At 42.5% G+C, this 11,016-nt stretch overlaps 1 protein-coding gene across 4 annotated transcripts in view; it reads right to left on the bottom strand.

The window, feature by feature from the left end:
- Positions 1-2,766: 2,766 nt before the first annotated feature.
- The window catches only part of APP (amyloid beta precursor protein), a 213,619-nt gene continuing 205,369 nt past the window's right edge, over positions 2,767-11,016 (bottom strand). For all 4 annotated transcript variants that reach the window (XM_068689985.1, XM_068689995.1, XM_068689966.1 and 1 more), the window contains 2 exons: positions 10,483-10,629; positions 2,767-3,371 (listed from right to left, as the gene is read on the bottom strand). In XM_068689985.1, the coding sequence (XP_068546086.1) occupies positions 3,270-3,371; positions 10,483-10,629 (249 nt within the window). In that variant the 3' untranslated portion in view covers positions 2,767-3,269. The remainder of the gene's footprint in view (positions 3,372-10,482; positions 10,630-11,016) is intronic.

Here is an 11,016-nt window from a genome sequence, read left to right as displayed (position 1 = left end):
AAGACATCCTTTGCTGGCAGAGCCGAGACACTCATGTTCTGAGTGGCAGAGAAATTGCACGGAAACACAACCAGGATGCTGATCATGGTGTTGTTTGTAATCCGTTCTCATCTGCCATGAGGATATTTTCAATCTTGCTGCTTAGAGGCATTTTAACACCCAGTTTACTCACCACCCACAAAATTCATTAGTTTAAACAATAAACGTGAGCTGTTAGGCCACACAGCGACAGCACTAAAATTGCTTTGGTAAGTGCAATAATGAGGACAGAGATGATGGAGCTGTGTGAGGGTCACGACACATCTAATGGAAAACACAGCTGCTTGCAGGTGGTTCTCTGTAAGAGCAACACTGGCCCTAGGTTTGTTTTTCCTAGACCACCTTGTAGTTGGGACCCTCTGCCCCAGCTCTGCCGATCAAACCACGCCTGCGAGTGTTCCATAACCTGGTTCTGTCAAAATGACTAGAAAAGTTTCCCTATCAAATGTATCAGCTCAACAGCCAGGGATATGCTTGTTTTATTTATTTTTTCCCCAAGAATAATTTCCTTAGGTCTGGGGAGTGGAATTTTGTTTGCAGCCCATAGCTGCACGCAAATGCCCTGCTCAGTTATTGCTGGAGGAGCTGATACCCAATCCATCCTGCACAAGAAACTGAGGTGCTCAGCTACCTCTCTCTGTCAGCTTTTCTGCTTTATGAGCCTGTCAAACTGTTTTTATTCACTTCTAATATAATCTTTCCACAATAAGGAGCTTGCACAGCTAGAGACAGGCAGAAAGAAGGCTGCTGCTATTACCTGGGAACTGTGATAAATTGCTTTTGGGCTTGCAGCAACTGCAGGAGTGTTAGTGTTGAAGTTTCAGGAACTTTCTTTGCTTCCTATGCTTTACATGCGTGTCAAGGTGTGCCTTTATTGCTTTTCTTTCAAGAGTGTGCATATGTGGAGAGAATTGTAAAAACTGATTGATTGATCACTGCAGTAAAACTGTGATTAATTAAAAGTTGATCCATGAGTGGAAAGAGCAGCACCAAAGTCTCACTGGACAAATAACCCCACAGCATCAAATTCACTGTCTGGCAATTACTGTTTGAAGAAATTGCATTTTTCTATAACCAGGATTGCACGGTATTATGCTATTATAAATGGGATTTGCTCCAAAGGCTCGTGGCCCTCTATATCTTAGGGATTACTCTAGCTTCTCCTAAAAGGAATTTTGATAATGCTCCTTTAATGAGACTGCACTAAATTGAATTATATCCTGCCTTCCCCCTGAAGTGGAATCTTTTCCTACGATACTGGACCAGTGCGCAGAAGACAGACTTATGTATTTCTTTCCAGGGGATACATGTGACCTATATAATGAGATCTACAATAGCAGATAGGAGATTAACCCTAAATATTTGTGAAACAAAGGACATCTGCAAATTCGTTATCAAATCCTGGTACCAAAGGGTCTTGAAATAACACCAACCATTCCCATAGCCCTGATCCCTTGCAATGAATTCCCTCAGTACAGTGGGATGGGAGAGCAAAGGGAATAACACCCCTGTTTGGTGATGCACACCAGGCAGCTCTGCTGCTAGTGCAGAGCAGCAAGTGCCCGTTCTTCCTGAACCCTAGCAGGTGGCTTATGAAAGACCTGCCTGGGTTGTTCCTCGCTGCACAGACACCCCTCCTGGCCAGCACGGCTGTGTCCTGGGCCAGCGGGTGGATCAGCTGAACAAGCGAGGCTCTGTGGAAGGTCATGGACAGGGATTAGGGACAAGTTAGTGCAACAGGGTTGGAAATTGTGTCTGTCTTAATGAGGTCTGCAGTGAGGCTGCACTCACCTGAGCTGTGCAGCCCCACTGCTGCCACGCTTCTCACTGTGGGGACAAACGTTGCAGGTGATGCTGGAGAAGAGGCTGCTGTTGCCTGCGGACAAATTGAGTTGCCTTCTGGCTTTCGTGAGATACATCTTGCTGTCATTAGTCTATTTTTATCTGTTTCTTAAGTCCTCATTTAACCCATTTTCTGGAGAGAAACAAGTTACCTTTTCCTGGTTCATGTAATAGGCACCTCCAGTTTTACTCTATAGCTCAACTTCCAGCACCACCTACAAGCTCGGCCTGAGCAGTTCTCGCCATGAGCTGGGTACAGAGACCACCCTGGAGCTCTCCAGGTCTATTCAACCTCCTCCTCTGGTGAGTGGGTTCTGCAGCAGGGGTTCCTGCCCACTGTCAGTGCCCCTCTCTCCCACCATGTCTCACTGACATTTTCCTCCTGCTCTGATCTGACTGAGCGCCACCATCCTCATAGGAAAATCCCTTCCCATCCCTCTCCTGAGGTGAACACCCGATGTTCCCGGTTTAAGTAACTTTCACAATCTTTGTATTCTGCCTTCCAAAGAAAACTCTTGCCCAAAAGGTTTTTTTCTTAATTTATTTATGTAACACAGTGTAGAAAGCTATCAATTCATAAGCAATGGTTCTGTACAATCATCCTGCAGAGGATCCCTGTTAATTTTCGACCAGCAGGCACTTTTCCCCCCCCCAGAAGTGCTCACAATTAACAGGGATTCTTTTTAATATTTTTTAAGATCCAAAAAAGATACATGGAAAAGAAAATAAGGTTTACCTTTCAATGCCTAAAGTGTGCACATAAAACAGGCACAAAGAAACAAATGTGTATTCCCATGATTTCTACGTCACTAATACAGCAGGAGCAACAATCTGTACAATAAAATGCAACTGCAGAGGAAAAGAATTTCAATAACTCATCTGGAATACTTTTTAAAAAATGTTGTTTTACTTTAAAATGCATAGTGAGAAAAAAACGCTCAGCAAAGAGAAGCAGCTAAACCCCACAGACACAGAAAGCATCCCCCATCAATTCTTAAAGCATATTTCAATTAGGACTTAATTTTTGTCACAAATCACAAGAATAATATACAACTGGCTAAGGAGCTACATGATAAATAATTGGGAAAGAGAATCTATCCATGCACTAGTTAAATACAGCTAAACTCTTTACAGTACACAAAAAACATTCATTAATAATGTAGTGTAAAGACTGAAATGTAAAGAGAAAGAGAGAGAAAATACATTACTGATTTTATTAATTCAAGTTCAGGCATCTACTTGTGTTACAGCACAGCTGTCAAAAGGCGATAATGAGTAAATAATAAAACAGAGTGTTTTTGTTTCTTTCCACGTTATTCTATAACTGAACACCAATGGGCAGTGAAGCAATCATTCTGCTGTCCAACTCATGAGGCTGCTGTGGTGTCCTAATTCTGCATCTGTTCAAAGAACTTGTAGGTGGGGTTTTCGTAGCCATTTTGCTGCATCTTGGAAAGGTGGCGCTCCTCTGGTGTCACTGCAGCATCCACCTGTCATGAGAAGGAGAAACCAGGCTCAGATTTTTGCTGAATTCACAGCACATCTCATGCTTCCTCACTAGGCCATCAGGCATGCTTTGTACCTCCGTACGCATTCAGGCAGAAAGCATCCTCTAAAATGCAATAGCTTTAAAGAGCAACTTGCGAGAGACGTCCCATCTAGCTTGGACAGTCACGCGTCACTTTTTGGATAGAGGAAAAGATAAGGCAACAGGAACAAGTTTGCAACCTATCTTTTTGCTAGGACTTCAAAACTAGCTGACCGAACTCAGCAACACCACCTTTGGATTTTGTTGTCTGGTTCAGGAAACATGTTATGCTGCAAATTAAAAAAGGAGATACGGTTTGCATCTTCCTGCTAGTCCCCCATTATTACATTTTTTCTCCTAGGACACATAAAGCATCCATACTAGGAATGAACTGGATCTCTAATGAAAAGAAAAAGCTGATGAAATAATAGAAGAAGCTGAAGTAAGTGGTCGGAGGATGCCTTCTGTCTATATTGTACTCTCAGATCAGTTCCAAGTGCTGTGGTCTCAAGACCATTAAAAATTAACTGGCAAAAATAAAATGAGGGTGTGAAGGAAAAGAGTAGCCAGAGTAGCCAGGCAGAAAGCGAGCAAATTGCCCGATGCACTCACTGAAACTGAACTTCTCTGGATTCAAGGTCGTATTTAGTTTAGTGACAAAAAGCTTGCCATGTCTGTGCTGTTTAAGTATTTCTACTTAACAAAACTTGACCTTTCTTGATTACTTGGAAGATGGGCATAAAGAAAGCTCAGTCAAGACTTCTCCGTTTAATACTTGCAGCTCCTCAAATTATTTCCTTTCTTCAATGAATATTTCAGTAATATAAAACTCCATCAAATTAGAGTGGGCGACAACAGACTCTAAATATTAATTAGGTATTCTGCCTCTTCTCTATGAACTCAGTAGCTGTTGTGTATTCAAAACCTACCATATCCTGGCTATCTTGCTAACCATCTATTAAAACACAGCTAAGAAAGTCTGCTTGTAAGCTGTTTTACTTGCTCTCTTATCTCTAATGTTTGATAGCTCTTAAAACAGAAGATAAAAACTGAATTTTGCACTGTCAAGAATTTAGCAATGAGAAGGTGCCTAAGACTCTAGGCTAAAGTACTGAGTATGAACATTTTCCTGTGGATTTCTGTAAGTACTGACCTTTCAGAAAAATAGCCATTATAGTTTAGCATAAAAATAACCTTTTAGATAATGGAAAATGTATTATCTCAAGACATCTTACATAGCAGGTAAGCTTACTCTAGCCATTTAATAAAAAAAGTAAAGGAAAAGTAGCTTTATTTGATACTCATTTAAAATCTACAATACTGGAGATAACTCAACTTGGGGAGGGCAGAGTATGGCTATCTATAAGTTGTTACTTGATACTCTGGAGACAGATGAAAGGTGTGTTCTTCCAAGCTTGGGACAAATGCAAGCTGCTCAACTTGCTTTTGTAGCCATTCCTTTACTGTGGTATGTTGTACTACTGCACCACCTTCCCTGCAGTAACACCAGAAAATGGCTCCTCTCAGAGCCATTTTATGTCTTGACGGTCTTTCATTTATTACTTAAAAGAAGAAATGCTTCTGTGTGTGGCAAGTGTATCTGACTGCTCAGATCAGCTGCTAACCCTGAATCTTATCCATTTTCCTATCTGTGCCCCATTTAAATCTCACCCATGTTCCAATGCCCAAATTGCACTTCCAATCAGCATTAGATTTTCAATCAGATCTCTTTCTTGTGCAAAAATTACGTATTTTTGTGAAATACTCAACTTCAAGGATCACATACTGTTTTTACTTGCAAGCTAGAGCAAAACTCGCTATAGCTGGAAGTCCCAAGCTTGACAGCAAGCCCTTATTTTGGGCCGGTAGGAAAGGTCACTGGGCTGAGCTGACACATGGCTTCCTGTGTTTCCTATTCTGCAATATAACTTGGCCTCTTAAAATATTGTTGTTCAAAGGTGTGGGTTTTTTTGTTTGCTTATTTGTTTTTGGATTTGCATGAAGTAACTCCCTTATGCAATAAACTAAAAATACACAAATTTCTTCACGTCCTGCAGCACAGTCTCAGGCAGTGAGATACTGGATAGGGAGATGGCGCTCTTGCTTTCAACAGTTCTTCCCAGATTTCCCTTATGCTAGAAATTGGGGTAAAAAAAAATGTGTTCTTCTTTCCCCGCCTCTCTTCCTTTCCAGAAATGACAGAAGAAACTTTTTGTTTTCTATGGACAAAATGCAAGTTTCCCTTGGCCAGCCCATGACAGCGCTGAGTGCTCAGCGTGGCTGTCAGCAATTGTTTCAATCCACGAACCCCTGGGGATTTCACAGCCCGTCTCCTCTTCAGCCTCCACAGGCAAGTCCCCAGAACACTTGTGTACAAGCACTGGCTGAGCAGCACTCGTGTTTTGGAGCCGTGCCTGTGCCTGCTGTTCTCCCTTGTGGCCTCCCTTCCCCGGGGAGCCCCGAGAGGGCAGATGCGAGTGTGGGTGCGAGGCGGTGACAGAGTTGCTGCAGCTCCCAGCACTGCCTCTGCGAGCATCTCCAGGTGCTTGGGTGCGTCCTGCTGTGTTACACGTCCTGCTGTGTTACACGTCCTTTCTCTGCGGGCCACCAACTTTTTACACCGTCCACACCCATGTGCAGCGAATCGGTCTCTGGCAATTTGCTGATGCTATCACCTTGCTGCAGACCACGTGTTTTCAAGTGAACGCTTCATCGCTGTACCAGCAGCAGGGTCTAATATTCTTGTACAAACACATAAAAGGCCTAATCTGTGCCCTGAGGACCACGCAAATTTAACAGCGTTAACTATTTCCATTGTGACAATGTCACCGCGTGCCATCTGCTGCCACTGCTGTTGTCACTAATGCGGCTGTGAAGGAAACAGAAGAACAAAGCAGGGGAAATTGCAAGTGTTCCTGCAGCCTTTTTTAGCGCTTGCAGAAACTAAGGACACAATGCAGACGCACGGGAAAAGCCACCCTTCCTTTTACTCTCGACTGGGCTGCTGTGACATCAGGTCAGCAGTATTTGAGCACACTGAGCACAGTAAAGCTGTGCCATGGATTATCTGGTGCTTGTCCACATCGAGAAGTGACAGCCTCACAGGTCACAGCTAACCCCACAGGTTCCCTTCTAGCATAAAATTAGCGTAATATGAAGCACCGGGGCTGAGAAAACGGGGACACATCACCATGTATCAATACATGCCTGAGAGCATTTTTCTTTTGGGAGGCTCATCCCACTAGGATGGAGATGCAAAGCAGGGGTGTGCCAGAACCTGTGCTGCACTTCTTCCTATTTAAGCTCCAAACAACACTGTGCTGAACTCTGTAACCTGGTTTAGCTTAAGCCTCCCACTCATCACTTCTTATTCCGGACTAGAAGATATGATAAGCACACAGCATAACCTGCTTGTGGGAGAGGAACGGAAGAAGGATGGTGGAAATCAGACTGAATTTTTAACGTCCTTGCACAATGCTATGTATCAAAAAGCTGCACTTTGATAAACTGGTTCACAGTGGAAGTCCAATAACCTCTGAAATATGGCATTTATAGATGAAAGGGATTTATTGAGGCTTCCACTTGCAGTCTTAGTCTTTCTTTTTTTTTTTTTTTTTTTTAATTTCCCCTTTAGCCTTTAAAATGACTGGATTGTAGCACTCCCTCTCTTTCCTGCAGCTGACTGCCACAGGCTAATCCATCTCGCTGCCAACGTACGTGCACTGCTGCTCACCCTGCATGTCTTCTCTTCCACTCGCTTATACCCATTTCGGCTGTGCCAAACTGTTCCTCTCTTTTCCTTCAACCTTTGTCCTAAGTATTGCTCTGTCAACTTACATGCCTTTAACTCGGCTATCTCCTTGTCAGTAAATCACTAAAGCCCTTTACCATTTCAAGAAGCTTTTTGCACCCATTATGGAGGTGGCAGGAGTTGAACACAGCATTTAAGAGGTGTGGGTACTTCCACGCTGCAGAGAAGCAGCCTAGACACTTCTCTTTTCTCTTGAGAAAACAGCTTGGTCAGGTAGATAACCTCTTTTAAGACTGCCCATCTATCTCCTTCTGCTCCAGCCTATAAATCTTTCACACAGAAAACCCTGGTGTGGAGTCGGGAAGATGGCAAGACTGCGGCTAAATTCAGATGCTGCCTCTCTCTACACACATGAGCAGACCAAAATCCTGGACAGGATGTGCTGGCAGCTCTCAGAGATGCAATGAACACAACATTGCTGTCTAAATGCTGGTAAATGGGCACTGCCTAGCGCACACCTGCAGATCGGACTTTGAGAGATGGACTTTGGAGAGTCCTGTGGTAATTTTAGTGGCTTCTGTGCTGCTGCATCACTGACTGCCTCCCCCCACAAGCTGCTGCTGCTGGAAGTGCTGCCTCTGTGACAGACAACAAATGAGCTTCAAAAATGAGATACCAAAAGAGGGTGAGCTGAGACAGTCGGCCGCAGTCTGGGGCACAGGAGGTGAGAACCTCTCCTTTTTCCACCTGTTATTATGGAGGAAGCAATCTCCTGCAGACAGCTGGGGTGGGGGCACCAGCAAAAGCCATCCTGAAAATGTCTGCTGGAGCTCATACGTGCACATAGAGTAAGCAATTTTCAGCCACTCAGTCATTTATTTACTTAACTGTGGCAGTCCATTTCCTGGGGAGGCTGAACCACTTTGAAACATTTATATTGTCAGACTTGGAGAAAATTATTATGACGCCTTTTCAAAATAGGACAAGTGTGTTCCTCCTTAGGACTTCAAAAAAGGCTAACAGGATTTTCAGTAATGACTCTTGTTAAAGAAATCATGGGGAAAGGAGAACAAGCCTTAGTCAGACTTGACTTTTTGGAAGATAAGAATGTAAGTGGAACAGGACCTGTTTTGTAATTTTGCATTCATTATCACAGACTTAAATTCTCGCAGTAACTTCTGACATGCAACAAACAGGTTGCTAGATTTGTTAAAACATACTCAGCCAACCTAGAACTCATGTACAGTTATTTTTACATCAAGTGGTTTTGCTTCTTTGTGCTTCTTGTGCACGGCACATTAAAGATAAATTAATCCCCTCTCAAATGGAACGGCTTAATTTTGAGGACATTTTAATATTAAACATCTATTTAAAATGGGTCTTTGGGTGCTTTTTATGTTTTCTGTTTTTCTCTAAGTGCATGCTAGAAAATTTTCTACAACAACCTAGGACAAAAACAGATGTTGTGCCTTTCTTGCAGGCGAGACAGTGAAGCTATGCAGTCTGCCAAGACCACGGAGCAGGTCTGGCAGAATGAAGAATCAATCCTACCTACTGCTGCGAATCACAATGCAGCAAATCTACAAGGAAACACCATCTATGGTGCGGTACTATGTATCAACTAATATTCTTGTTAGCTTCCCTAAGTGATGCTGTCATTTTGACATGAATTACTTGTTCACCTTGGGCATGTTATTTCTAATCCAGCATTTCCAAGTTCACTGTCACTGAAGAAAGCTTGTAAGAATCTTTGATTACTTTCCCCATGTCACTCCATCAGATGAAACCCACCTGGAATTTTAAGGTCATACTGCAATAGCGGTATGTCCACCTTCAATGTCCGATTCAGGGCTTTGGCCTAAGGAGCCTCCTGACCTATTGTTGTCACTAAACTCAAAGGAGGGTGAGGTGACGCTAGTGCACAGCAAGGAGCTCCCTTCCACCACCTCTGGGTGGCAGCTTGGTGTGAGTGAGCTCTGTTCAGCTCTGTGTCGAGCCCCCAGGAAAGCACACCGACTTCGACCTCACACCTCAGCTGACATACAACCGCTGAGAGCAGCAATCACCTCGGTGGTTTAGAATTAAAACCCATTTGAATTTTCTACAAAATGGGCTGAAAGTTCTCAGATGGAAATTTAAAGCTGAGATTCTTGCTTCCTATTTTCTCCAACGAGGCCTAAAATTCTGCATGGCTGTGTGCTCAAATCTCACCCCAAGCCATCACTGCTCTTCTGACCACATCTCTTTAGAAGGTTTCAAACCATGTAGGCAACCACAGCAAGGACACAGGAACGTGCAAACACAGGCTGAAGACAAAGGCTTGCTCAAACATTTTTAAGACCCTTCGTTGCCCCAGACAATGGGATACATGCATTATGAAGCATGTATGTATCCAGGAAGATCAATGCAAAATTCACTTGACTCAGGGTAAAACCAACATAACTGTGGACTTGAGTAAGATTTTTTTTCAATCAAAAATTTAAAATACCAGCTTTGGAAGATAAAAACATAAATGTCTCAGGTGCTGGCTAATGTAAGTACTACCTGCAAACCAGAAACTCACATGGGAAAACAGGTATCAATACACAAGGGGTAAAATGTTACACAAACCCCTCTTCCAGTTCTCATAATTTAAGTTTTTCTATGTATAGAGATCCTCTCCTAAAACCAAGCAAGAGGTGAGGTATTTTGAATTACTGTAAATTGACCACAAATCTACTTGGTAGATTGGGAAGAGACATGGGTTTTCATCTTGAAAATCCCATATAGGAGTCTTATAATTTATTTGTGTTTCTCAAATTTATGAGTTTTACATTAACCATAAATCAAAAGCTGTTGGTAGTAAAGTTAAATCTTGTTTAGAGAACAAAAAGTAATAAAGTATCTGTATAGGGAAAATCCTTGTAGTATACAACATAATCCACAGAAGACCTGCCTGAAACATTTATTTGCAAAGTAAATGAAGAAAACTCTGTGTGTGAGAACTCCCACCAACAATAAAAACAGATCTTTCCTCTTGTGCAGTATCTGTCCATTTGCTGCTGTAAAATTTCCTATAAAATGAACTTTTACATTACGAAGTGATTGGTCTGGGATGGTTCCAGAATAAATTTTTGTGGTTTTGCATCCAACTTAGCATGGCTTATATTGTGTCTGAGTTTACGAAATGAGGCAATTTAATTCCACTCAGCTAGATGCAAACTCTCAGACTCTGAACATAAGGCTAACCAAAGCAGTGGTTTCTTTGTTTGTAAATATGTTTACGGAGCGGTGTGTTGACTGCTGCACATGGCACCATTTGTGCTTGGTGGTCTTTTCTTACCTCCACAACCCCGTGATGAATAGATGTGTACTGCTTCTTCTTCAGCATCACCAAAGTAATGACAATCACTGTTGCTATGACAACACCTCCCACCATGAGTCCAATGATGGCACCTTTATTTGAACCCACATCTTCAGCAAAGAACACCTACAAAGAAAAATAAAGGAAGGTGGCTAATAAAAAACTGAGTATTTTGTTACCTTGTCCAGCTGCCACAGCGATACAAAGCCTAGTGAAGTATCAGTAGTTAAACAGTACTGTAAACAGTACAGTACAGATTCAGTAGTTAAACAGTACAGATTCTAATCAATCAAACCTGGATTTTGTGGATTACCACGAAGTTCTCACAGATGGAGAAGAGGTACAGAAGCAATTTAGGAAATTTGTTTTGCCTGTGGTGTAGCAGTGCTGTGGTTAAAGGGAAAGCTCATCCCTGTGTCTCCGGTTTACATGGGACTTAGAGACAACAGAAGTGTGAGAGTAGTGGCTTCTTTATTTATTTTTATTTTTTTGGTAAGCAAATCAAGACAACTG

This window comes from Anas acuta, chromosome 1 (genome assembly GCF_963932015.1).
Source record: "Anas acuta chromosome 1, bAnaAcu1.1, whole genome shotgun sequence".
Lineage (NCBI taxonomy): Eukaryota > Metazoa > Chordata > Aves > Anseriformes > Anatidae > Anas > Anas acuta.
The sequence above is the reverse complement of the archived record's forward strand: the minus strand, read 5'-3'. Positions and strand labels throughout refer to the sequence as shown.